At 37.1% G+C, this 26910-nt stretch overlaps 3 protein-coding genes across 7 annotated transcripts; all 3 read right to left on the bottom strand.

Annotated features, from left to right (window-relative positions):
• Window positions 1-606: 606 nt before the first annotated feature.
• Window positions 607-10871, bottom strand: kif17 (kinesin family member 17). Its single transcript, XM_051912054.1, has 14 exons — window positions 9927-10871; window positions 9370-9516; window positions 9071-9172; window positions 8801-8990; window positions 8263-8715; window positions 8078-8178; window positions 7181-7337; window positions 6998-7089; window positions 6322-6440; window positions 5269-5497; window positions 2577-2835; window positions 2216-2295; window positions 1473-1599; window positions 607-1364 (listed from the first exon to the last, which is right to left on the bottom strand). The coding sequence occupies exons 1-14, from the start codon at window positions 10155-10157 to the stop codon at window positions 1177-1179; spliced, it is 2475 nt and encodes an 824-aa protein (XP_051768014.1). The 5' UTR covers window positions 10158-10871; the 3' UTR covers window positions 607-1176.
• A 443-nt stretch (window positions 10872-11314) lies between these two features.
• sh2d5 (SH2 domain containing 5) lies at window positions 11315-17865 on the bottom strand. 5 transcript variants are annotated; one of them, XM_051912061.1, is made up of 10 exons: window positions 17722-17865; window positions 17174-17257; window positions 16974-17054; window positions 15979-16053; window positions 15754-15900; window positions 14977-15177; window positions 13664-13844; window positions 12802-12907; window positions 12180-12336; window positions 11315-12090 (listed from the first exon to the last, which is right to left on the bottom strand). In XM_051912061.1, the coding sequence occupies exons 2-10, from the start codon at window positions 17222-17224 to the stop codon at window positions 11899-11901; spliced, it is 1191 nt and encodes a 396-aa protein (XP_051768021.1). In that variant the 5' UTR covers window positions 17225-17257; window positions 17722-17865; the 3' UTR covers window positions 11315-11898. The 5 variants fall into 5 exon arrangements, with proteins under 5 accessions (XP_051768021.1, XP_051768022.1, XP_051768018.1 ...); XM_051912062.1 differs by having other exon boundaries at window positions 17174-17254; window positions 17722-17741; XM_051912058.1 differs by having other exon boundaries at window positions 17648-17729.
• A 1039-nt stretch (window positions 17866-18904) lies between these two features.
• Window positions 18905-26643, bottom strand: hp1bp3 (heterochromatin protein 1, binding protein 3). The gene is made up of 12 exons (XM_051912055.1): window positions 26538-26643; window positions 25835-25912; window positions 25327-25564; window positions 25066-25201; window positions 24025-24171; window positions 23895-23936; window positions 23611-23759; window positions 23189-23279; window positions 22958-23117; window positions 22349-22460; window positions 21126-21290; window positions 18905-20097 (listed from the first exon to the last, which is right to left on the bottom strand). The coding sequence occupies exons 2-12, from the start codon at window positions 25902-25904 to the stop codon at window positions 19740-19742; spliced, it is 1668 nt and encodes a 555-aa protein (XP_051768015.1). The 5' UTR covers window positions 25905-25912; window positions 26538-26643; the 3' UTR covers window positions 18905-19739.
• Between the last annotated feature and the right edge of the window lie 267 nt (window positions 26644-26910).

The raw sequence follows: 26910 nt of genomic DNA, 5'->3' as shown, positions 1-26910 counted from the left end.
GTCATAGATGTATTCTGATCATTTATAATGATAGGAAACATCCTGAAATTACTTTAAATACTTTCATTGTACTTCTGCTTCATTTTCCCTTATCTTGAGGACAACATAAGTAAAAAATGGCTCATCTTACCCCACTCTCCCCTACAGGCTATATGGCTAAATCTATCCGATTTTTCGTATCAACAGTAAAATATACCGTGACAACCTTCTATTGAGACTCCCCTGCTTTAGAGCGGTTATAGTTAATGATATGCTAAAGCCCCGGCACGTTGATGTGATTGGTTACAAGGTAGCTGTGACGTCAGAATCACCAGCGATTTAAAACACGTTTTTGAAACTGTCTTTAGATTACTAAAGTTTTAAAGAGAAAATACTCAGCAATGGTGTTCATTTATGAATTTGCTCATGGTTTGTCTTAAAGCATATTAAAACACCACATAGACATATAAACAACATTAAAAACTTTTTCATACCTACCTGTTATGGGTCTGGCTACAAGAGATGAATCACCAAAATGTCCAAATAGAAAAATGAAGGAATTTAAACAACACAAAACAACATTTGCAACCCATTTATATTGCTAATGCAATGTATGTTCATATTGGCCCATGGGAACAAAAGTGAGACTTAATTTTATCCATTAAAAAAGTTGCTTCAGAAGCAAATTGTACTTTAAAATGATGTACACTCAGATAAAATGCTATATAAGTGACTTAGAAAAAGTTTTATTTTAAATGGGTCCCATATTGAAGTACTTTCTTGGAAACATCCCCAGTTATTAGAACCTTACATTTGTGGGATAAATCTTAAAAAGGACAAAGAAACTAGTTTTTCAAGACAAAAATATAGTACAGACAGCAGCATGGGTTTTCAGTGCTGAAACCGCTCGGTGCAAGATAAAAACACTGCAGCACATTAGGTAGAATTATTTCTACTTCAGGTAGTATTAGTTCAAATTCCTGTTTTACACAGTGCTTACATGCCACATTGTGTGACATTTAGAAATGAAAGACGTTAGGTCACAAAATTATCCTGTATGCACTAATTAGCACTAATACAATAAAAATATATCTTTATATATCTACAAATGAAATAAAAACAGATAACAGCAGCTTAAAAAGACAAAGCTCTGGGCTCTCTTATATATACACAAGGGATTTGTAAAGCCGTGTCCCATCAGTTGCTCTCAGTTGGGATGAGCGTCTTGCTCTTCTTGCGTTTTACTTTGCCATGTGATGGTGGGACTCCAAGGGACTCGAGACGGAAGGGGCGTGGAAGGAGAGATTCCACGGTTAGAGGAGACAAACTGGACCCGCTGGAGGTCTGGTGGGCTGAACCATTACTGACTGAACCAGAATAATTCACTGTGACAAAATGATTAGAATTAGCAACATTTATAAACATACCACAGTTGCATGAGAGAAACAAATGAACATGAATCTGTAATGATTTATATTACAACAATTTCTTACTTGTGTTTTTAATAGAGTCGGCAGCCAACAGCTGACTGGTCCTTTTTGGCTTGAAGTAGTTAGTGGCGATATGTTGGCTATCACTGCGGTTCAACATTAACTTGTAGCGGTCCTCCTCCTCTTCTTGCTAAAAAGAGATTTGGAGTCAGTTGGACATGTGTCGAAGCTATGGATGTTTTTCATATTCATAAGTAAGATTCTAGGGATCTAAACACTTTTCACACTACACTTAACCCAGGGTGCTTTTAATCTCGGGTTAAGATTAAGAACATTTCAAACATATTTTGTAAAAGTGGGTTATGAACACTTTTAACCCTAGTATATTCCCAAACCTGGATTGTAATGCCAGAGTTATACAGTGTCAACTGCATTAGGGTTAGAATGTTAAACAATCATAAACTAAACTGTGCTTGCCTCATTAAATATTCATGTGCTTTGTACTTGTTACATAAACTTTTAACATGCTTTATTTAGTTCCAGTGAAAGCAAAAACATTTTCTGGAGTAATGAAAAGGCAATATCATTATATGCATGCACCTCATAAATATGCAAATAATTAAGGAAAAAGAGGATTGCTTTATTTCAGGTTTAAAATGATCCCCAGCTAGCAATTTCAAGTGTAAAACCCCATTATTGAACGTTGCACATGAATCTAGCACTGATATATCTGATTCATTTGTAGTGTATCTGTGTATAAATGTCAGAAGTCATGTTTGAATGGTGTTAATTCACTGTCTGAATACCACAAAAGGGTCAGCAAGGTCTGAGGCAGAATTCCTGCGTGCTGAAAGTCTGCCAGGGGCAATGGCACCTGAAGGAGGCACTGTAGAGCAAAAAGAGAGAGAATATATACACCTTTAAATCACACAAGAACTGACTGAAACATTTGCTTTTTTTGTGCACCTGCACATATTCTTTTTTGGATATGCACAATTTAAAAGCCTCTTCTTCTATGTGATTTATTATTATCATTTAAAAAAGCTCTTTTTTGTATCTTTTATTATCCAATTTGAAACTAGTATATAAAAGTATAGTGTATAAAAAAATTCAACTCAAAGATCATCAAGATTCTCCACTGCAGCCTTTCTCTTCCCAGCACTTCACCTGCAGGTAAGGTCGTTTTCTGCACCACAACCTCTGGCAGTCTCCATGTCCCTCCATCTTCATCCCACACTGCCTCCTTCCGCAGCCGATCCAGGTTGCTGTAGTTACAGTCCCTGCGCACCAGGGGCACCATGCGCTCCAAGATTCCTTGAAGGAGCTGGCCTTCCCGCTCCAGGCGCCGGATGGTGGCCAGATAATCATTTCTCTCCATCTCAAACTCTGCCTGAAGGTCTCTGATCTCCAACTTGGCAGCTTTGAGCTGTTGATTATATAAACAGATGGTTAGATATTTTAGATTGGCTCTAAAGTTTCATCTCGATAGCAAAACTAGAAATATAATTTAGAAGTTGGTACAAGAAAAAAACAAAAATGTATATGTTTTTTTAATTGTAGATAATAGCATCTGTACATTTACAATTTATATATCAGTATCTCACAGAAGTGAGTACACCCCTCACATTTTTGTAAATATTTTATTATATCTTTTCATGTGACAACACTTTGCTACAATGTAAAGTAGTGAGTGTACAGCTTGTATAACAGTGTAAATTTGCTGTCCCCTCAAAATAACTCAACACACAGCCATTAATGTCTAAACCGCTGGCCACAAAAGTGAGTACACCCCTAAGTGAAAATGTCCAAATTGGGCCCAAAGTGTCAATATTTTGTGTGGCCATCATTATTTTCCAGCACTGCCTTAACCCACCCTTCACCAGAGCTTCACAGGTTGCCACTGGAGTCCTCTTCCACTCCTCCATGAGTCTCAGTCTCCGAAGGGAGGGGATCATGCTCTGCTTCAGTATGTCACAGTACATGTTGGCATTCATGGTTCCCGCAATGAACTTTAGCTCCCCAGTGCCAGCAGCACTTATGCAGCCCCAGACCATTACACTCCCACCACCATGCTTAACTGTAGGCAAGACACACTTGTCTTTGTACTCCTCACCTGGTTGCCGCCAAACACGCTTGACACCATCTGAACCAAATAAGTTTATCTTGGTTTCATCAGACCACAGGACATGGTTCCAGTAATCCATGTCCTTAGTCTGCTTGTCTTCAGCAAACTGTTTCCGGGCTTTCTTTTGCATCATCTTTAGAAGAGGCTTCCTTCTGGGACGACAGCCATGCAGACCAATTTGATGCAGTGTGTGGCCAATGGTCTGAGCACTGACAGGCTGACCCCCCACCCCTTCAACCACTGCAGCAATGCTGGCAGCACTCATACGTCTATTTCCCAAACACAACCTCTGGATATGACGCTGAGCACGTGCACTCAACTTCTTTGGTTGACCATGGCGAGGCCTGTTCTGAGTGGAACAGGCTGCAGCTGCAGCTCAGTTTCAGGGACTTGGCAATCTTCTTATAGCCTACGCCATCTTTGTGTAGAGCAACAATTCTTTTTTTCAGATCCTCAGAGATTTCTTTGCCATGAGGTGCCATGTTGAACTTCCAGTGACCAGTATGAGAGAGTGAGAGCGATAACACCAAATTTAACACACCTGCTCCCCATTCACACCTGAGACCTTGTAACACTACTGAGTCTCATGACACCGGGGAGAGAAAATGGCTAATTGGGCCCAATTTGGACATTTTTACTCAGGGGTGTACTCACTTTTGTGGCCAGCAGTTTAGACATTAATGGCTGTGTTTTGAGTTATTTTGAGGGGACAGCAAATTTACACTGTTATACAAGCTGTACACTCACTACTTTACATTGTAGCAAAGTGTCATTTCTTCAGTGTTGTCACATGAAAAGATATAATAAAATATTTACAAAAATGTGAGGGGTGTACTCACTTCTGTGAGATACTGATTATATATATATATATATATATATATATATATATATAGAGTCATGATCCTAGTGCCTAATGTTTTGTAGTCCTTTGTAGTTTTTCTTGTTGATTAGTTCTCTGATTGTTCCCAGGTGTTTCTTGTTTGCCCAGGTGTTCTTTGTCTGATGTTGCTCTACATGGATGTACATTTGATGCTTCTCATTCTGTTCCCTGTTCCATGGTTCTCTGGTCTCTGTTGTGGTTATGTTTGTTTATTTAAACAACAGAGGTAAATCCAGGCAGAGAACACAAGAGTCCAGGCAATGAACAGGATAATCCATAACAGGGAACAACAAGAACTAAAACAAATGCACACGAAACATCGGAGTAGGACAACACCAGACAAAGACCATGAGAAACACTGGGGTATATATACACAAGGGGTGAACAAGAAACACCTGGGAACAATTAGAGAACTAATCAACAAGAAAAACTACAAATGACTACAAAACATGGTACTAGGACAGGAAATACAACAAAAGTCCACAAGACAGGGGAAGACAGGCTGGGATCATGACATGTATATTTAAATTCTGTCATTTAGTCATCCTCAAGTTGTTCCAAACATGTATGAATTTCTTTCTTCTGCTGAACACAAAACAAGATATTTTAAAGAATATGGGTAACCAAACAGTTGATGGGCCATATTGACTTCCATAGTATGGAAATAATCAACTGTTGGACACTCTTCAAAATATCTTCTTTTGTTTTCATTAGAAGAAAAAAATTCATACAGGTTTGGAACAACTTGACGGTGATTAAATGATGATAGAATTTTCATTTTTGGGTGAACTATCCCTTTAACAGTCGAATGTTGAGTGAATACTAAATACTATCTGAGTACTAAAAGCTCTAACCTTCTTCTGTGTATTCTCCAGGTGTCTGCTCTTGGCATGAACTTCCTCCTGAATGGAATCGTACACGTTCAGCAGCACGCTGTCACTTTCCTCACTGCTCTGGCTCAGAGCTTCGAATAGCTGCTTCTTCCTTTGGTCAGCCAGAGTCTTCCTCTGTCTGTGTCTCCGCTTCAGTTCCTCGTTCCTCACCTGCTCTCCACCCACAAACTCCTGCTCCAGCTGCTGCAGCCTTTAGGCCAACAAAATATAACAGAGGCAGCAATTAAGTTCATCCCCTCCATATTTATCCAATGTTATTTTGTCCATAGCTATTACCATCCTGATAATTAATTCTCCATACTTCTTAAAGGTCTGTTCACAGCAAGGGCGATAACTATAACAATAACGATAAATATATAGTTCTAAAAATCGTTCTAAATATAAAAGAATAGCAGAGTTCACACCACAGCTATTACAATATCAATGGAATCACTTTCAGAATGATTTTTTTCAGCTGATGACTGATAAAAACATTGACAGCCAATCAGAAGAGCTTGAGCTTGAGAATTTAAAGTGGCAGACAACAAAACTGCAGCATGCGTTTAGAATAAACTGAACAATATCGTCCGCTGGTGTGGACCAAGCCTAGCGTCACGAGGCGATTTGTGCGCTCACATTTTCAATTTGTGCCCCTCAAGAATTATAAACGCCCCCCAGTTTGTGTCCTGGTACCGGCTCTGGTGTGGACGCTAATATAGTTATCGTTCTTTGTGTGAACGGGGCTCAAGTCTACTTGAGTGTCACCGTATTACATCCAGAAAAAACATGCAACCAAATTACATTTATTTCAAAGAATTCACAGTCAGTCATTGCAAAAATGGATGACATTAGTTCTGAGAAAATACCTAATATAATTTGTCAGCAGATAGCACAGATAGTTTGATATTTTGTTATCTAATGCAATGAAATACATACATTTTAAGTGTTCAAATGCCTTTGTGCAGTATATTAATAGGGATGCACCACAGTATTTGACCAAACTCTTGACCCCAAATGGCTGTCTGAGCATCTCACCTTTCTAAAACATGTTTCTGGTCCAGTTGAACTGGTGTGGCAACCACAACTGTATCTAAAACCGAACTCTCGCCACTGAGAGCTCCTTCGACACTAGCAGCAGCAGAAGACGGACTCTCCTACACAAACAAGAGTCATTTAGATTAAAAAACTCAGTAACTCTTTTAAATTTTAAACACATTTGCATGACCTACTCGGCTGCATGATTGTTACAAAAATGTAAATTGTATTTTTGCATAGCTCTATATATAGTTATATTATCGTCAACTTAATCTGCATACATACAATACACTCACAAAGTAATATTAACTATATAGCAAATAGCCAGACTTTTTATTTCATTGCAAAATTTAACTCTATTATCGCCCAGCTCTTTATATAAAGTGTAAGTATGTACAACTTTATCCGCTTACATATAGTATACTCACTTAGGTGCGATATATACTAGAGCATATCTCAACTGCTTGATTGTTGGTATCGTTGCAAAATGTAAACTATATTATCGCCCAGCTCTAATCTGCTAAATGCGACTATAAGGCATGAAGATATTAAGATATTCTAAGCATTAACATCACAATTTTCTGTAAAGCTGCTTTGAAACAATGTGTATTGTGAAAAACGCCATAGAAATAAATTTGACTTGACTAAAACCAAGTTTTAGGCAAAAACAAAGCACCTCGGGTGCATCGTGGTCAACATTTGCCTGTTCTTCTGTAGCCACAGGTGCAGTGATGGGCTCTTCAGTAGGATGGTCCAAACAGGGGCCACCTGTTTAAGGAGAGATTGCAAGAAAATTCTGCCAGATTAAGACGATCTAAGACCCAAAGTTGTACCTAAAGTAAACTAGTTTCAACATTACCAGTGGTGTGTGCTCGACTAGCTCTTGACCTCTCCAGAGAAGAGAGTCTGGTCTCATATGATGTTCTCAAGGCAGCAATGTCCTCCTGGAGTTTGACTTTCGACTCTTGTTCGGCATCATACTCGGCCTGCAGCCTCGCTAGTTTCTTCTCATATTCCTAAATTTACATTTACATGTACATTAATGAATTTGGCAGACACTTTTATCCAAAGCAACTTGCTTTCTGTGGGAATTGAGCCCATGACCTTGGCAATGCTCTACTGTTTGATCTACAGGGAAAAATTTGCATAGTGTTTAATTATTTCTATTGACAATGAAAAAACCAATCAACACATTAAAATAGAAAGCTGCCTCAAAAATTCTTTATCTCCTGAGGTGAAGGCCTCATCCTAGTGCAGAAACAACAACTTGAAATGAACAACAACAACAAATGAAAATTCTGTCATTAATTACTTGGCTTCATGTCATTCCAAGCCTGTAAGACATTCGTTCATCTTCCGAACACAAATGAAGATCTTTTTAATGAAATCTGAGAGTTTTCTGTCCTTCCATTGACAGCCTATGCAACTACCACTTTCAAGGCCCAGAAAGGTAGTTAAGACATTATTAAAGTAATTCATGTGACTCCAGTGGTTTAATCTCAATTTTATGAAGAGATGCCAACATAACAACAACATAATTTACCACTTTATTTACAAAATTCACAAGAGTTGCGTAGGCTGTCAATGGAGGGACAGAAAGCGCTCAGATTTCATTAAAAAGATCTCCATTTGTGTTCTGAAGATGAACGAAGGTCTTATGGGTTTGGAATGACATGAGAGTGAGGGTGACAGAATTTTCATTTTTGGGTGAACTATCCCTTTAAGACTATTCCATAGATTTTATATCTGTACACACCTCTTTTATCCTGTCTTTCTCTGCTTCGCTCTCTGATGTGTTGCTCTGGGGTCGCGACACAACAGCTGAAGAATCTCCTGACTTTTGACCTGTCAAAAGTGCTGATAACACACAAAAATAAGTCGAAATTGTGCTCTGTCACAATTCAAAGAGATTCAAATGTACACAAATGGTGTGTTTCTTACAGGTGAGGTTGGTAGACCCCAGCTGCCCAGAGATTAACGCCCGCAACTTTTTGATTTCCTCCTGATACTCGCGAAGGAGGGCATCTTTTGGGTCCTCGTTGATGCGGGGACGGTTTTGGATGCTCTTGGCGCGATTGGCGTAGCGTAGAGTACTGATGCTCTCTTCGTAATTGTTGTCGGCAGGTGAGAGACAGGCTACCATGAGGGTACGAGTGTTTCCGCCCAGAGAGTCCTGAAGCAAACGAGTGAGCTTGGAATCACGATACGGGATGTGCTTGGAACGACCGTCCACCAATGCAGATATAACATTGCCAAGGGCTGAAAGGGACAAGTTGATCTTGGTGGCTTCTTGAAGGCGATCTCCAGTAGCACCAGTTTTCGACTGTCGTTCACTACCTGCAAGGTCCACGAGATTGAGCTTCCCAGCACGCAGATGTTCTTCACCTGCAGCATCTAAGCTCATATGAAGATTAAAAAAGTTTTATACACATTTATTTATGCAGAACTCAGTAAAAATGTGTGATTGAGAGACACAAACCTGTGTTGCAGATCTCCAGGTGAATGGTGAATATGGAGTGTGAGCGAGATGAATCTTTGTTCATGAGTGTGTATCCCACAGAGCGATTCCTCCAGCCCTGATCCATGATCCGCTCACATTCCCCAACGCTGTGCACCGTATGCATGGACAGATCCCGTACATACACACCACGCTCAGGATGCTCCTTCAGCTTTAACACATACAGGATTGAGACATTCAGTCCATGTTAACTAATATACACTGAGCTATGTGTGGTCAGTGGAGACGTACTTCCATCTTCTGTTTGGTGTCTTTTGCCAAAAGATCTCTGATTTCCTCCTTGTAAATTTCCAGGTAAGAGGCCCGTACAAGGAATTTTGTGTTCTCTGCACACTTTATAGAAAAGTTCAGGTTAAATGTCACTTAAAAACTTTATCACAATGAATCTAAACATCTTACTGACCACAAACTTTTAAATAGTAGTGTATTTCACTTTCATTTTACTGTAATTCATATGGAATATTTTAAGTCGGTGAATGTTAGGTTTTATACTATGATGGTATCCTATCTACATTATGCAAACTGGTTACCTGGATTGTCTCAAAGATGTGCTCAAAAGCTCTAGGGATGATTCCCCTCTGGGAAGGAGGATCTAGAACACCTTGCATAGTAAACGACTTGCCACTTCCTGTTTGTCCATAAGCAAAAATTGTCCCATTGTAGCCCTCAGTTACACCCTGTTTGTAAAATAATGATATATATATATATATATATATATTATATATATATATATATATATGACACTGATTAGTACATGATGCAAAAACATAGATAGATAGATAGATAGATAGATAGATAGATAGACAGACAGAGAAACAGATGATAGAGAGACATATGATAGACAGACCGATAGATAGATAGAGTCTAAAGGGCCCAACTTACAAGTGTATCTAATAAATAATCAATTATAGGAAGGGCTGTAGGTTACTTCTGTGACTAATTTAAACTCTATGGTATTTTGTTTCAGATAAGTACAACAGGTATCAGATAACCCATATCTATGGGTATGCACACTGGAAAATAAGCGGCCCTATAGAGGATCTAGCTGTCACACTGACCAATCACACACACAAAAAATCAATATTACCTCCACCAGAGGATATGCGATCTCGTTGTAGATCTGCTCAGTGGAATGGTTCATATAATAAGTCCCATCAAACGTGAATTGTTTGGGCGGCTCTTCCGAGGCTCCAGGTTTCTCAATGAAACACTGACAGTGACTGCTGTCAATGGAAACCACCATCTTACAGTTCAGCGACTTCTCTCTGTCGTTCAGTGGTCGACATCTGACGACCACCTTCACGGATTCGGATGCCATCTGGACGGGTGGTGTGGTCACTTAAATATCACTATAAAGATCAGACTGCAGTCATCTCATGAAGACAAGCAGCTCTCCTGTTATTAGAAAAGACGCTTACGAACACTGTCATCCGGTCCAGGTTCCATAAAGGCCCGGTTAAGGTCAGGCTGCGGTTCGCGACGTTAAAGCAGCGTGTTTCTCTTGCTGAGGCTTTCGGCGTTGCCTAGCAACTCCAAACTTCAAACTCGCCGGCTGCATCAGCACAAAGCGCCCCCAGTGACATGCGTACTCGAAATCAAAACATGATTTATAGAAATTAGCATGCTGATCGAGCAGATTCAGAGCAAAGCATGAGGGTCACTGAATATTGTTTGTTATTTTCATAAAATATAATAAATACAGCCGACATGTATTAATACATGTTCATGTATTTTGTATAAAAGAAGACCATTACTTTCACGAAAAATAAGCACAAAATATCCCCCAAAATCAGTATATACTTTAACACAGCGTTTTTTTAACTTAAAATCAACTACAAAATGTCAACTAATATTATCATATAACGTTACAAGTTAAATATCAATACAGGCTTTACAGTAATGACTATGGAGAAATGTGCATGATAGGCAGACATGAAAATGTGAAAGCAGAACTGAAAAAAATAAAACTTATTTTTAGGATATTGAGTATGTGTGTGTATATTTACTGTATATGTATGTGTGTGTATATTTATATATAATATATATATATATATATATATATATATATATATATATATATATATATATATATATATATATATATATATATATATATATATATATATATATATATATATATATATATATATATATATATATATATATACACACACATACATACATATATACATACATATACATATACATATATATACACACACACACACACACACACACACACACACACACACACACACATACATATATACACACACACACACACACACACACACACACACACACACACACACACATACATATATACATATATAAATAATTGAGTGAAGGTTTATATTATAGACATAAAAATCTAAAATCTTCACCCAGTAACCTATTCAAATATAATCTTTCTGGTTAAATGGCAATATTCCACTAATGAATGTTAAAAGGGGACAAAAATGACAGTAAAATCAGTTTTGCAAAGAGGCAAGACACTTCATTTACACTGATGCAATACTAATAACAGAAAATGTGTGTATTTAAGAGGTGATATGTGCAGGAGGTAAAAATATTAAAACAGCAAAGCCATTAACTTGGTAGTGGAAAATTTCTTTCTAAAACAGGTGATAATATATGACCAAGAGTGTAAAAAGGCCTAAAGCAATATAAAAACATACAACAGAATTTTAGAGACATAATAAAGGGTACAGATATAAGTATGCATCTTTGCACAAAAAACAAAAAACAAAAAAAGTTGCGTATACATTTAAATCTGACATTTACATGAAAAACATAAGTGCCTCTTTCCCTAGAAAAGAAAATTAAACCAAACAAACCAACAAAGTGAGTGCTTTAGAAGGTTGAGGTTATTGTCAACAGGCAAAAACAAAGTGTCCATTCAAAATATATTAAAAAAAAAAAAAGTGCCAGTGACTAAGATCCTGGTTAGGAAGGTTTACTAATATGTCAGCAGCTCTGTAATGGTTAAAACCAAGTAAAATATGTAGTATAAAATAAATAAATAAAAAATAAAAAAACCACAGAGCATGAAAGAGGATTCAAACCCAACTGTGATTCTTAAATGGGCCTTTCTTGTTGTCCTGTGGTGAACGTGAACTCTTATTGACAATCTCTTCCCAATCGTAAGAGTGATTGACGCGGGCACAGCTCAGAGAACATTCCAGCTCCTCACTGAACTCGGTGTAGTGCTCGATTAAAGCAGCAAGGCTTTCGAAGTCATTGTGGCACTTCTGTAAATGAAGATGAAACATTTGCTACATTTTAGAGTGGAGGAATGAAAACAAAACCACTAATAAAAAAAGGTTTTATTTTTGCTCACCTCAAGGCGGAACTTCCCCTTGGAATTCTTAATAGCATGAGTCACCAGTCCTGATGGGAAGCGGACTATAAGAGACCCACGGTTGGGCTTTTTTGGATGAGGACATAGGAGGAAGGCACCCAAGGCATCATCTTCCAGGAGTGAGGAACTACAGGTGCTGTAATGGAAACCAAATACTCAACACTAAACTACTGAACAATACACATACCAGATTAAAATCTATGTAAATTAATTCCTTTGATGTAGTACCATAATTTACTCACCCTCAAGTTGTTCCAAACCTGTATGAATTTCTTTCTTCTGCTACACAAAAGAAAATATTTTGAAGACTGTTGGTAACCAAACAGTTGATGGACCCCATACAATTTTTTTCCATACTATCGAAGTCAATGGGCCCATCAACTGTTTGGACATACATATTCCTCAAAATATCTTGTTTTGTGTTCAGCAGAAGAAAGAAATTCATACAGGTTTGGAACAACTTGAGAGTGAGTAAATGATGATGGATTTTCATTTTTGGGTGAACTATCCCTTTAAGAGATACTGCTTGAAAATAAGAAAAAGCATTAAGATTTTTGTGATTGTAACCTTGACAGCAGTGCCACTGTGCACCAATACTGACCTAGACACGCCAGCCCAGCACCACACAGCTTGAGCCAGAGCTTCTTCTGTCTCTGACAAAGTGGGAGCTCGAGACTTGCATGCGTTTGCACTGGCTTGTTCCTTTTCTGTTTCACAAAAGGAAAAGATTCTTCAGATTCCCACAGGAATCAAGTTCACATTGGTTTCACAAATGATATGTCAGTGTTTGTTTTCTTTGGCAAAAGAAAACATCGCAGCAATCCTAGTTTGGGCTGACCACAAGTTCAGTCTTATTTTAGAAAAGAATTTTAATGAAAATATTCTGAGTAGCACACATTTTACTGACTTTTTATAAATAAACTTTTTTTTATCATTATTATTAGCCTATTATTATTTCAAGCTGCAGTACGGATCTTTATCTCCTCTCTATTGCCATGTAGGTTTAAAACATAAAATTGCAAGTTATTAGTGATTTTTTTTTTCCCTCAAATGCACTGACTCAAATTGGAAACAAATATTCTCTGATTTTGTAAGTAATATGAATCCAAAGAGAGCTGCAGTCTTTTCTAAGCAACTGCATCCACAGCACATGCTATATAAGTCCGGTCAAAGATGCAAAGACAAATGAACACACACTGGCATTTCCCACGAAATTAAATTATATTTTATATATATAAAAATATATATATATATATATATATATATATATATAAAAAAAAAAAACTGGCAGTAATAACCATGTTGGAATCCCCACCACCTTTTCTGACTAACCAGCCACCAAAACCAAAAGTATAATAAATTAACCCATTGTGTTTTAATTAGGCCAGCCTCTTTAACCAGATGTGTGCATTACCTAAAGAATTCTCTCACTCTCGAAAGGGTCCTATGAACACTTATCCCACCTTGTGGTGCACTCAGTTTATCCTGAAGGTGGCGCTGCTTGAGGGGAGTATATGTAAAAGAGCGATACGCTCCGGAGCGCAGTTCTTTGGTCCGGATTGCCATTTTGCGAACTATAGTCGGAGAGGAAGTGGGACCATCTTCAGGACTGCTCACTTGCTCTGTGCTCGATTGTGAGAACACCTGTTAAGGGAAATGGACATGAACACCTTGCAGAACAATACAGTATTCCAATTATTCAAAAAACTCAGGAATTAGGCATTTTTAAAGGAATATTGACAACTTAAGCTCCATTGACAAGAATATGCTATCAATAAAAATATTTTTTATAAAAAAAATAAATAAAAGTTCTACAAGAATAGGAGCTCTTACACAAAAAAGACTAAGATTTCTTACATTAAAAAAACACTGATTTAGAGAACAAATGCAAAGACAAAATGTTTTCGATTCACATTGTCATCAGTGTTGTAACAATTATGGAAGCTTGTTTCCGCCACTGAATAAAAAAAAAAATAAAGGTAACTGTGACTTTCTCTCACAATTTTGAGTTTTTTCTCAGAATTGCATGATATAACTTTGTATTAGTGAGTCTTTTTTTTTTCCCCTCAGAATTGGACTTTATGTCTCAAATTTCTGAGAAAATAAGTCAGAATTGCAAGATATAAACTCCCAATTACAAAAAAAAAAAAAAAAAAAAAAAAAAAATTATATATATATATATATATATATATATATATATATTTTACCCCGTAATTCTGACTTTATAACTCGCAATTGCGCGTTTAAATCTTGCAATTGTGAGGAAAAAAAAAAAAAAGTTGTGACATTAAAAGTCGCATTTATCTTTTAAATTGTTTTATTCTGTGGCAGAAACAAGCTTCCATAGATATCACCCACCTGATTCTATTTCTATAAAAATATTTTTAACATATTACATCCAATAAAGTAAACTCAAAGTTGATTAAAAAAATATATAATTTATAAAACAATGCACAAAAATATAAAATTAAAAAAATTAAATAAATAATTATAGGCTTACAGCTCAATCAACTTAATCACAAGCTGCACATTTATGATTCAGAAAAAAAATAAATAAATAAAATAAAAGGGGACAAAAAAACAAACAAACAGTATTTCCCCAAATTCTGACTCTTTTAAGAGCCCCAAAAGGAATCGCTGAAATTTTCAGCCATTTCTTTTTGGGCATCATTCAGTAATATCAACCTGGTACTCATGTCAATGTTTTCCATGCCATTTGCATTAATTTAATTTTTAAAGTTTATCAAGGTTATAATAAGATATGGCAAGAACAAACCTTTGCCCCTGGTAGCAGGCCTTGAGTTGGGGCCCTGCGGAAAGATACCAAGGCGCTGACACTGAGAGGGAATCCTTGATTAAGCAGCGATGGTTTTCGAGTTGGTTTCTCCTCCGAACACTCATCCTGAGCTTCCTCTGGGTGCTTCTCCAGAAAATACAGTTGAAAACAGCGGCAAAGCAGCAGGTTCAGGAACTGGGCCTTTATATGTGGGGAAAAAAAACCCCATCAAATTCTTGCAGTGGTTGAGCATTTATTCTCATTTCTAACTATTGTGCTCTTTTATGACTCTTTAACTTTCTTTAGTGTGTAATGTTACTGTTTGAGCATGAAAAACATCTGAAAAGTTACAAAGCACAAAGTCACTCAAAGGGAGTTCTTCTCTATATCAGTGTTTCTGAACTCTGTGAAACCACCATTGTAGTCTTAGGTTTTCTTACGGGAATGTACACTTATTCCTCATTTAAATAATTCCCAAACAAAGCATATGCACAATAGGGGGCGAGACCTGGTTGAGTTGTGTTAGTAGTGTATTGAAACTTGCAGTTATGGTAAGGGGCATGACTTTGTAAAAGAGCATAATATGGCCTTTTTAATCATATCTAGTTAGAAAACATATGAGAGTATATAGCATAACAAGGAGATTAAACATGTTTTGACACTTCTAAACATCACTATTTTTACTCGAAAAACCTACAACCACATTCTTGATTCTAGAACAAACGTGCAATATTACAAACACAATTAAGTATGATGCTTTGTCGTGTTGAGGCTTACAGCTCGGGCATGTCTGGCTCTGAAGAGGTGGCAATAGAGCTGGGCATCAGAATTTCCAGGATTATGGGAGACAAAGGCAAACTGAGCATCAGACGGACGGGCGGTGGACAGCGAGACTCGACACATGGCATGAGCCATGAGGAGCGTCTGAGGAGATACACACCAAACAGTTAAACCATCTGACATACTCACAGAGAAACATTAGTAATCCCAAAATGATCTTACCTTTTCATCTTCATCATAAACTTTGACTCCTTTGACAGAGAATCTCAATGAGACTGTTCGCTTGCTCTTGCAGTTCTGCAGATACAGACGTTCAATAATAATCTGCATTACAAGTCAAAACTTAAGATTTTCTTCACATTGTACAATAACAGCAAAGTAAAAAACTTTTTCAAAGCTTAACCTCTTTGACCTAAGAGGTTGAGATTAAGTTAATAAGTTAGGTCAATGATAAAATTAAGTCAATATTAATAATACTAATTCTAATAATACAATTAATTTCACGGTTCTCTGCTGTTGGCTAATGGTCACATGCAGGTAAACAAATAAAATGTTTCATATTTTGTGAAATTTTCACAAATTTTGTGTTTTATTTTGATGGTTTCATTTTTATGATTTAATTAATAGCTTTTCATTAAACTTACGACCCCTCGTGCAGTTCCATCACAAACCCTAGTCTGGAAAACTGTGATGTAATATAATACTTAATGCACTTCATGTTGTTGATAAAAAACAGAATACATACATATATCAATATGGTACAAGATTATCCTGTTCAACAAATCAATGTGATAAGGTCAAAAGTAATCTAAAAGTTATCAAAAAGTAGTCAGATTGTATTACCTTAAACATGTAATGTAATGGATTATGGTACTAACTACAATTTTTATCATGTAATTTGGAATCAGTAACCGACTACAATTTATAAGTAATCTACCCAGCACTGTATGTAGTGTAGTAACGATAATGTTCTTAATATTGTTCTAAATAATTTTCCAAATTGTACAATAATAGCCATTAAAATGGTAAAATACCCAAATGGATGTATGTGCATAATTTATATTGGTTTACAAAACAAATTTCAAGCGCATATGCCTGTATTTAGATCAAGAGGCTCTTAAGACCATTAAAAACAAATTCAGTCAAGTATCCAAACTTTTGCATTGCAAACAAATATAAAGCAAACATACTCTTGAGATTCACTTCACACAAATTACCTTAAGAGACTTCAGCTGAGTGTGCAGCTGCTGAATCTGATCATCCAAACAACTGTCATCCACAGGAAATGAGCCAATATACTAGACACACAAAAATTTACTCAGTAAAAGCAAAACTGAGTTCATGATACAATCATTCCAATGTTTGGGAGGAAACTACAATAATACCACAGATGCAGTTTCAAAACGGAGTTTTTTACCTCAGCAGATCTTGTAACAATCCCATGTTCCCTGCCAGCTGTCTCACCCATATCTCAGTCTGAGCCTGGTGTTTGCTTTATCTACTATTCAAAATAATCATAAAACGAATGGAAAAACAGAAGTCAGCACGTTTGCCAAAAATAATAATTTAGAACTGCATTACAAACTCCTTCAACTTTTTAACTTCACGAATAACAGCACAGTACAAGTAGTGAAAGTAAACCCCCACATTCCTCAAAGATAAACAGATACAGTTACGCAAAACTCAACGAGCTGCCTACAGCAACCTGCCAATAACGGCCAAAATAAAAGTATGTTTGAGACACAGCCAAACAGTTTCCACGAAAAGCGAAAGACTCAAATAGAAATCAAACCAACGCTTTAATAATTAACGCTTGAATAATACCATAAGGATCCAGAAAGTGGTTGTAATAGTAGCAAAGAAAGACAGACGAAATAGCCTACAAACTCACAAACATTAGTCCGCGCGACTGAACCTGGCAGGGTGGGTCTATTTTCTGCCAGGGGTTTCACAATCCTGACTCACCTTAATGCTCTAAATCCCGCCTATTCAGACTGGATTCATCGGGAAAGATTTGACAAGATTCTCCGCCTACACCACACATGCATGAATGCACAGTTAATTAATGTCTGGAACTGTGACTGATTCATCAAACTGATTCACTTAAAAGGCTCTGGCTACGTCCCAATGTGCATACTATCCATCCTAAATAATATGTGACATTAGTAATTTTCAATACTATTTAAGGCAGATAGGGTGGATAGTATGCACATTGGGACGCAGGGTCTGATTTCCCGAATCCTGACTCTTTTAAGTTGCTCAGAAGGAATCGCTGAATCTTGATTCATTGAACATTTCGAACCAGTTGATTCAGTAAGTGCGTTTGAAATATTCGAGAAAATATTGAGCGATTCCTTTTTGGGAATTACTCGAATTTGTTACATTAGTGATGAATACTCTATATAGATTTGTGAAGTGCAGAATATGATTTGTTTGGTCGTCTGAGCAGAACGATTTTTTTGGCTAATCGAACATGTCTAGATAACCCTTTGAAATCGCTGTTTGTATGACTTTTTTCTTTCTGATGAGCACAATCGGAGATATTTTAGTAAATATCCTGACGCATCCGAGCTTTATATATATATATATATTATATATATATATATATATATATATATATATATATATATATTTACACAAACGCATCGCTTCAAGGCCTTTATTAACCCCCGGAGCCGTGTGGAGTACGTTTATGGTGGATGAAAGCGCTTTCTTCAGCTCATAGTCGTTGATCCCGTTCGCTGCCATTATAAAGCTCGGATGCGTCAGGGTATTTATTAAAATATCTCTGATTGTGTTCATCAGAAAGAAGAAAGTCATATACACCTAGGATGGCTTGAGGGTGAGTAAAGCTTGGGGTAATTTTCATTTGAGAGTAATCCTTTTCAAGCACTGACAAGTCAGGACATGAGATGTTTTATTTAAACATTCTTATGCTTATCATACTGAATTAAAGCATGTCTTTATTTTCTTGTTAGAACAAGGAGAAGAATTTGCCACTGTGATTTTGAGATGCAGCTGTGATAGTGACACAAACCATATGTTTCAGAGCTTGAATAATTTGGTAACCCATTATAAACACCTCTAAATTACTAGTTTATCATTGAGAATCAAATCAAATCACCCAAACAAAACAATGGCCAAATAATGAAGTACAAATATAGTCACTTTATTAATGACTACAGAAAAGTATATCAGTTACATGCATGCAGGGTAAGGTAAGCAATGCTCATAAAATTACAACTAACCCCCCTGATAAACTAACACTCAAGAGTATGACCGGGTTAATAGTGTGTATAATGCTTTAAACATCTGCTTGGAAAATCTTTTCAATTTATATTCTCCTTCATAGACTATACAGAACAAAAAGACAGTCATGGATATGGATGCCAACGTTCTTTTAATGCATCTCAGTAAATCCAATTTTGCATTGTTCAACTGAAAGTTAGGCATCAATAATCGTTCTTTACTTTGACTTACACGAAGGAACCAACATCAACAAAATTATTTTTTGATTACAATAGTAGCTAAAGATCTAACTTCACAAAACATGAACAAAAAAATTGAAACAAAACTTACAAAGAGAGGTTTCTTGAACACTGATGAAAAAGGGGCGACTGAATAACTGAAATGCGCAAGCATCTCTACAGAAAGATTGACTACAAGAACTTTAAATATTTGATTTTTTTGTTGAAGCACAACTGAGATGAAGCAACAGCTCCTTCACACTCTCATAATGAGAATGACCTGAATTAGCGTTTTAAACAACATAAACAGTAGCATTTCTACTCTACATCTTTACCTGTAACATAAAATGCCTGTATTTGAATGACAGAATAACTTTGAAGAGGTCCTAAATTCATCAGAGGCCCCAAGACAAGGAGAACATGGAAGTTTCTACAAAAATAAGAGGAGAAAATAGCCATCACTGCAGTCTACAGAGCTACAGTTGATCTTTTTTTAGCTGTCGGCAAGCGTGGGACTCATTTCCGGGATCGGAGCGACTTGCGGGCGGCAGGTTTAGCCTTCACAGCAGATTCAGTTGCCTCCTTCTTAGCTGCCTTGGGCGACGGCCGTTTGGACCCCCTGCTTGTCATCTTTTTGGCTATCGGTGTTTTAGGTTTGCTGGTTGGTGCGGCTTTCTTGACTGGTGTGGCTTTAACGGGCGCAGGTGCCTTTTTAGATGCTGCTTTGCTCGCAGCGGCGGGTTTCTTGGCTGGTGGAGGGGCTTTCTTGGCAGGCGCAACTGATCTCTTTGAAGCAGGAGGTTTTCGGCTGACTGTTTTAGCCCTTTTATTTTGACGAGCTTTAGACGCAGGTTGCCGGTTTCCACGCTGATTCCTGTGGACAAATAAAAAGCATGTTTAGCCTTGCAAAGAAACAGCCCAAGTTAAATGTCTCTATGACATTATGTTCTACAGTTTGGGATTTTTTTTTGCCCATTTAATGGAAAACCAGACAACAAGACAAGGTTTATTACTCCGGGTTAATGATTTGTTCACTTCAGAATTCAAATTTCTTGATAATTTACTCACACCCATGTCATCCAAGATGTTTACGTCTTTCTTTCTTCAGTCAAAAAGAAATTAAGTTTTTTGCAGAAAACATTCCAGGATTTTTCTCCATACAGTGGACTTCAAATGTCCAAATTACAGTTTAAATGCAGCTTCAAAGGGCTCTACACAATCCCAGACGAAGAATAAGGGTCTCATCTAGCGAAACGATCTGTCATTTTCTAAAAAGAAAAAAAAAAAAAAAAATTTATATACTTTTTAATCTGAAAAACTAATTTCTCATTTTCTTCTCCAATTTCAAAATCGTCCAACATCGTTGTTTTACCTTTTTTTTGTTAAGGGCGTATGACTTAATCTTTGCATGTTCACTTTGTTAACACTTGCTCGGTACTTCCGCCTATGTCACGCGTGACCTTTCCAACGTGATTACGTAGTGCGTGGCACATCGCAGACCTAGTGCGAGACAAGCATTTGTGGTTAAAAAGTACATAATTTTTTTTTTTTTTAGAAAATGTCTGATTGTTTCACTAGATAAGACCATTATTCCTCGTCTGGGATCGTGTAGAGCCCTTTGAAGCTGCACTGAAACTGCAATTTTGACCTTCAACCTGATGGTAGCCGCTGAAGTCCACTATATGGAGAAAAATCCTGGAATGTTTTCCTCAAAAACCTTGATTTCTTTACGACTGAAGAAAGAAAGACAAACATCTTGGATGACATGGGGGTGAGTAAATTATCAGGAAATTTTAATTCTGAAGTGAACTAATCCTTTAATGATTTCTTCAAATCCTAGTATAATTGCAAAGTGCTTTGGCACAAATAATTGATATTTTGACGTCATGGGATATACTTCACCTCTTTCTTCGAGGAGGCTCATCCTCTTCCGATTCTTCCTCTTCAGATTCTTCCTCTGAATCTGCTTCAGATTCTTCATCAGAATCATCACTTCTCTTGCGTTTGAGCTTCTGTCCCTCCTTCTGTTTGAGTTTTTCCATCATTTCTGGAAACAGAACCGCTGGGCTGCAGAGGAGGAACGACAGACAATTTATCAATTCAAGTAGTTCCATCATATTTCATTTTCGTCTTGCACAATTTCACACCTTTCTCACATTTGTATGACAAAACCAAAAAACTCTATGACTTTAAAAAGCATTGATTTGCATCTAATCAACTTTCCTCTAAAACAATCTAATTTATTTGATGGCTAAGTTGCTAAGAGTTAAAGGGGTAGTTCCCTCATGTTGTTCCAAATCTATATGACTTTTTTTCTTTTGTCTAACACAAATGATATTGTCTCAGTTTTTCTTGTCCATACAAAATGGTTTTAGACCCCGCTGTCGTCCACAGCATGGACACAAATAGCTGAAACATAAAATATCTTCTTTTATGTTTCACAGACAAAGTTTGGAACGGCATGTCAGCGCCGATAGCCTCGTGGGCAGCATGTCAACATATAGCGCCATTGCGCTTCAGGTGAACGGGCGATCCTGTCCCCCTCTCTCTCTCCCACCTCGCTTCCTGCCCGCTCTACATTATCCTATCGTAATAAAAAAGGCAAATCGACAAAAATAAATCTGTTTGGAACAACATGAGGTTGAGTAAATTATGACTGAATGTTCATTTTTTGGGTGAACTATCCCTTTAAGAACTAAGAGTTGCAGTTAAAAATGCCCCTGCAAGTTTTTCAAGTGTAAAAATCCCAAAAGAAAATTTTAGAATATCAGAATATGCACCATGCTTACAGCAGTTATTAAAATACTATTTTAGTATATATTAATATTTTGAATTACCTTTTATTTTTAAATTTTCAGTTATTATTTTTTAAATTTCAGTAATTTGAGGTTCTTTTGACATTTATAAGTTTACTTTTATTCAGCTTTAATTCATGTTTATTTTAATTTTCGTATTTTTAGTACTTTTATTTTAGTTAGTTGCCAAGAAAACATTTAATTTACATTCAAGTTTTACATTTTTCATGTAATATTTATTGTTTGCTTTATTTCAGCTTTATTTCAATCACCAAAAGTTTTAGATTTAGTTAACAATAACAACACTGGCTTACGGTGAGCTGAACTTACCTTGGGTAATATGGATAGCTTAGCTGGTACGACCCACTGAGTCCATGACCAGAAATCTGCTCCATCCATCCCATCATTTTACACTTCTGCAAAGTTCTCTTCAGGTTTGGCACTGGCAATCAGACAGAATACTTTCATAAAAATTCTGCATAACACACTGGCCTGGTTTCACAGACAGGGCTTAGATAAAGGCAGGATTATGTTAGTTCGATTAGGACATTTAAGTAGTTTTTATAAACATGCCTTAGAAAAAAAAAAAACATTACTGGTTTGCATCTTGAGACAAAATGGTAGTGACATATTTTAATATATGTCAGTGAAAGTTGAAACAGCTCAGTTAAAACAGCTCAACAATACATTTTAGTCCGGAACTAGGCTTAAGCCTTGTCTGTGAAGCCGGGGGATTAAGTTACAGCAAATACAGACATATATGAAGAGTGCCTATAAACATAAACCAATCAAGAAACTATTTCTGTACCAGCTCTCTTGTGAACAACTCATTTGAGAATAACAATTAGAAGCAACCCCAAAACAAAAGCAAATTAAATTCAGTCCTCAGAGAGCAAACGTGCCCTAGGCTGCAATGAGTCAGGAGTTAGTGTACCGTACCAACTATCCTGACATTCTTCTGGTCTTGTTTCTCCATCAAGAATTTGCGCAGTATGGTGATGCTGCAGGTCTTGGGCTCATTCATGGCTGTGATGGCGGCAACTATAGCATCTTCCAGCAGTCCGCCACTCATGAGCACCTTGTTTCCAGCTTTCTTTAACTGCCAAACACAAATGCAGATTCTCATCAAACCTGCTTGTAGATGTCGAGCGATTCAGAAGGGTAACTAACCTGGAATGTTCCAGAGGCTCCCTTGCCAGTGATCTGCTCCAAGTAGCCCTTTTCCACAGATCTCTGCAGGCAGTTCTTCAACACGTCAGGCCTTAAAGATTTACAGAACAACCTTTCATTATCAATTTATGAGGCAAAATGTACATACACTATTTAAATCTGTAATTAACTCCTAATGGTATTTACACTATGTACAGTTCTGCATGTATAGGATAACACTTTTTTATCATACCATGAATAAATTACATTTTAAAATAAATAAATTAACATATAATATTTCACAATGTAACATTTTTACAGTATATTTGATCAGACCCCAAAATTCATAATGCTAGTATTACATTCCCAATGTACCCAATGTTAAATAAATTCTGTCAGGTTCAAACTGTAGTCTAGTTATAGGATGCTGAGTCAAAACTGACCTGTTCTCCACATTGAGTTGTGGGAAGTATTGCTCCAGGTACTTCTTGATTAGGATGTAGGAAGCCTCCTTGGGTTCACAGAGGCGGGTGATGATCAGAGGCAGAGACTCTCCCAGCGTCTCCTTCGTCCCTGTAGATGAAGCCGACTTCTATACAACAACAAGACATTGACAAAATGAAAGATTAAATAATTATGACAAACCATCAAAAAAACACTCAACCTCATGTATCTTCAACTAATTAACACATTTAAACAGGACAATAAACAAACTATGTTTGGATACCTTCCCAATGGCGAAACTTCCAGAAAAGCCTTTGCCCTTGAGCTGTGGGTAAAGAAGACAAGACAAGGATGGCTTTTGACTTACTGTATATATAAAACAAGAAATATTCATGTATTAAACTGCAAATCACCTGTTTGACAGTGCCCTTCTCAACCAATCGCTTCAGGGCCCGCTTGTAGAGGTTTTTGGTCTTTTTGTCCATTTCCACAGACGGATACTTCTTCATGACGTATTTCATAATAGTAATAGAAGAGGCGCCACTCCGCTCTTTGCAACTCTGTAGGTAGATTGTAAAGATGCACACATGAGATGACAATTTTTAGACCTCATCTTAGATTTCCAAAGAATACAGTGCTGCAGGAATAACTTAACCCGAGCTAGAAACGATTCAACATTTTTGAACTTCCTTTTGGTTAAAGTCACCATGAAATCAAAATTGATTTTTCATGTGCCCATGTAATCTCATTAAAATAACTTCTCTTCCCTCTTGCAGTGACATCTCTTCTCTCATGATGTGTTTACTGGCGTGAGGGTGGGACAACCTGTCACTGACATGAGATCGACCAATAGCAAATCACAACCATCCAACGATCCAATCAATTCCCCATGGACAAAATCAAGTCCTGCCCTAATTTTTTCTTGTTTGAAAATTCAATTCACTTGGACATACGTCACAATAGGGAAGAAAAGACTATCGCAACTTTCATTTCATGGTAACTTTCAATATATGAAATAAGGTTTACAACTTGAAGATTGAAAGAGTTGGAAGCTTGGTGGTGACATTGATGTCATACAATCGCAGTGTCGTTTATTTATAGCCTAACTTTAGCTTTTTACTTCTGGTGATTGTAAGTTTCAAAATTCATATATATTGTGTTCATTTGTGAAGATTATCTTGATGAACAAAACATGCAAGAATCATTTACTTTTGTTGGTCACAGAGCTTATTTCTGCAATAATCCAAAAGCCAATGGAAAAATCCTATTGGCTTTTTGTCGAGGGAACCAGGGTGATGTCATCACTGCAGCACTGTTTACACATTTTAACGACTAAAATGTTAGGTAGTATCCAGTAATTCTAATAAATTAGTGGGAAGAAACATACTTAAAAGTGACAATCAAACACTCTCTATAAGGCAATGCAATAGTTCCTGTGAAATTCTGAACCAGACCTCAATTGCTTCTATGAGGATTTCTTCAACTTTGGGCTGGGAAAGAGAGGCTGAAGCCAGTTTGTTGGCAGAAATGGTCGCCCAAGCAGGAATCTTCTTTTTCACCTTTTTCCCTTTGTCATCTCCTTCCTTGTCACTGTAACATTTGAGCAAAAAATGCTTAACAAGCCACTTTTATTCAGTGGAAATAATCTAATGCTTAAATTATAAATAGAAATTTAAAGATCAGACGTTTCTTTTTTGTACAACAGCCAAACTTACATTTTGGCTACAACATCCTTGACTTTTTTCTTCTTGCTCTTCCCTTGTTCAGCTGCTGCTTCTTCAGTTTTCTCTCCATCAGGCGTCTCTCCGTCATCTTTAGCCTGTGCCTCCCCATCAGCGTTCGCCTCCTCCCCATCACCTCCTGCTTTCTTGTCCTCCGTGGTTGCAGGTTCAGTGGACGAATCTTTCTCCTTCTCCTTCTCACCTACAGGAGCAGACCCTTCAGCAGGAGCATCTGTGGGATAGAAAGCACCATGTTCAAGCAAGGATGCTTTAAAAAGCCATACCACTTGTGCATTATTTTATAAACTTGTTTGAAGTTGTATGTTAACTTTGTGTGAAAAGGGGAGGATTTTCAGTGCCTAGTAGTTCATGTTTTTTAGTATTATTTCATGGTATACAAATAGAGCTTTTTTTTTGTTGGTGAATTATTCCTTATGTGGTTCTGTATATTGTGGACGGTCATTCTCAATGACCGATATGCCATGCAAGGGGCAGTACGTACCTCCCTCAGGGGCATTTGCAGGGGTTGCATCCTCTTTGGGTGGGGCTGCAGCTGATCGGCGAATGGGCATGATTTTACCTGCCAATAAATAAACACTTTATTAATATATATATATATATATATATATATATATATATATATATGTGTGTGTGTAGTAAATGCATCTGAACTGGGAATAGAATAAAAACATGTTACATTGTTTAATAAGTTGTAATGCATTACATTGTGGACAAGGATTTATTTACAAAATTACAGGAATTGTGTGCACTGTTTTGGACACCTGAGATGTACGTCCATGACCTCTGTTTACCACAGGGAAGCTCGTGCAAAGAAAAGCACCCCGACAAACGCGCTGGACATAAAGGCACAGCAAATTAACAAGAAAGGAGCAACAATCTCATTGTTTATTTGCTCCATTTATAGTCCTTACTGATATATGTAGCGAATAACGTGCATGAAATAACTCCTGCACACATTTTACCAATGCACGGGAACTGAATTTCACATAAATAACAATATAATCGAAAATGGCCATTTTGTCCATTTTGCCTTGTACAGTAATGGCGCTGCGTTGAGCTGAAAATGGTAAATGCACGAGGCTGCAGATTCAAAAGAATAAAAAAAACATACGAGCCTGCAGAACGCATAAAAGAGTCTGTAAACTAAGAATGCACAATTTCAGAATGAGCTTTTTAATGCATACCTTGATGTACTGGTTTATCAGTTGAAAGAAACACTCCCTTCCTTTTTGGAATTCACTGTTTACGTGCCCCTCCCCCCTCCTGCGTACGCATAGGGACGTACGTGTCGACGCATGCGTGCGCGTGCCAGTACCAGTTCATCCATTGTGAGCTTCACCAGCGAGATGACCTTACTTTATTTTTTTTTGTACTTTAACCTAAACATTATTATGTTGCTATTTTATGAAAGATATTACAAAATTACTTGTTTACAATTACATTTACTTAATGGTTACACATTTTGTGTAACATGGGCAAAAAAGGGTATATAGGCATATAAAATTAATATTTATATTTCTGTATATATGTATATAAAAATGTATGTATATAAAAAGA

The sequence above is a fragment of the Ctenopharyngodon idella genome, chromosome 11 (assembly GCF_019924925.1).
Source record: "Ctenopharyngodon idella isolate HZGC_01 chromosome 11, HZGC01, whole genome shotgun sequence".
NCBI lineage: Eukaryota > Metazoa > Chordata > Actinopteri > Cypriniformes > Xenocyprididae > Ctenopharyngodon > Ctenopharyngodon idella.
This window is presented reverse-complemented; position numbering and strand designations above follow the sequence as displayed.

Coding starts and splice junctions, on each gene's coding strand:
- kif17 (XM_051912054.1), bottom strand. CDS start 10,157: ATGGCATCCGAATCCGTGAAGGTGGTCGTCAGATGTCGACCACTGAAC. Junction 8,991..9,070: donor ACACCAAACAGAAGATGGAA/GTACGTCTCCAC, acceptor TATGTGTTAAAG/CTGAAGGAGCATCCTGAGCG. Junction 2,296..2,576: donor GAAAACGACCTTACCTGCAG/GTGAAGTGCTGG, acceptor TTTGCTCTACAG/TGCCTCCTTCAGGTGCCATT.
- sh2d5 (XM_051912061.1), bottom strand. CDS start 17,224: ATGGGTGAGACAGCTGGCAGGGAACATGGGATTGTTACAAGATCTGCT. Junction 17,055..17,173: donor TTGTTACAAGATCTGCTGAG/GTAAAAAACTCC, acceptor TTGTGTGTCTAG/TATATTGGCTCATTTCCTGT. Junction 15,178..15,753: donor GAGCCAGACATGCCCGAGCT/GTAAGCCTCAAC, acceptor CCACATATAAAG/GCCCAGTTCCTGAACCTGCT.
- hp1bp3 (XM_051912055.1), bottom strand. CDS start 25,904: ATGCCCATTCGCCGATCAGCTGCAGCCCCACCCAAAGAGGATGCAACC. Junction 23,280..23,610: donor CAACTCAATGTGGAGAACAG/GTCAGTTTTGAC, acceptor TAAATCTTTAAG/GCCTGACGTGTTGAAGAACT. Junction 20,098..21,125: donor GAGCCTCCTCGAAGAAAGAG/GTGAAGTATATC, acceptor ATTTGTCCACAG/GAATCAGCGTGGAAACCGGC.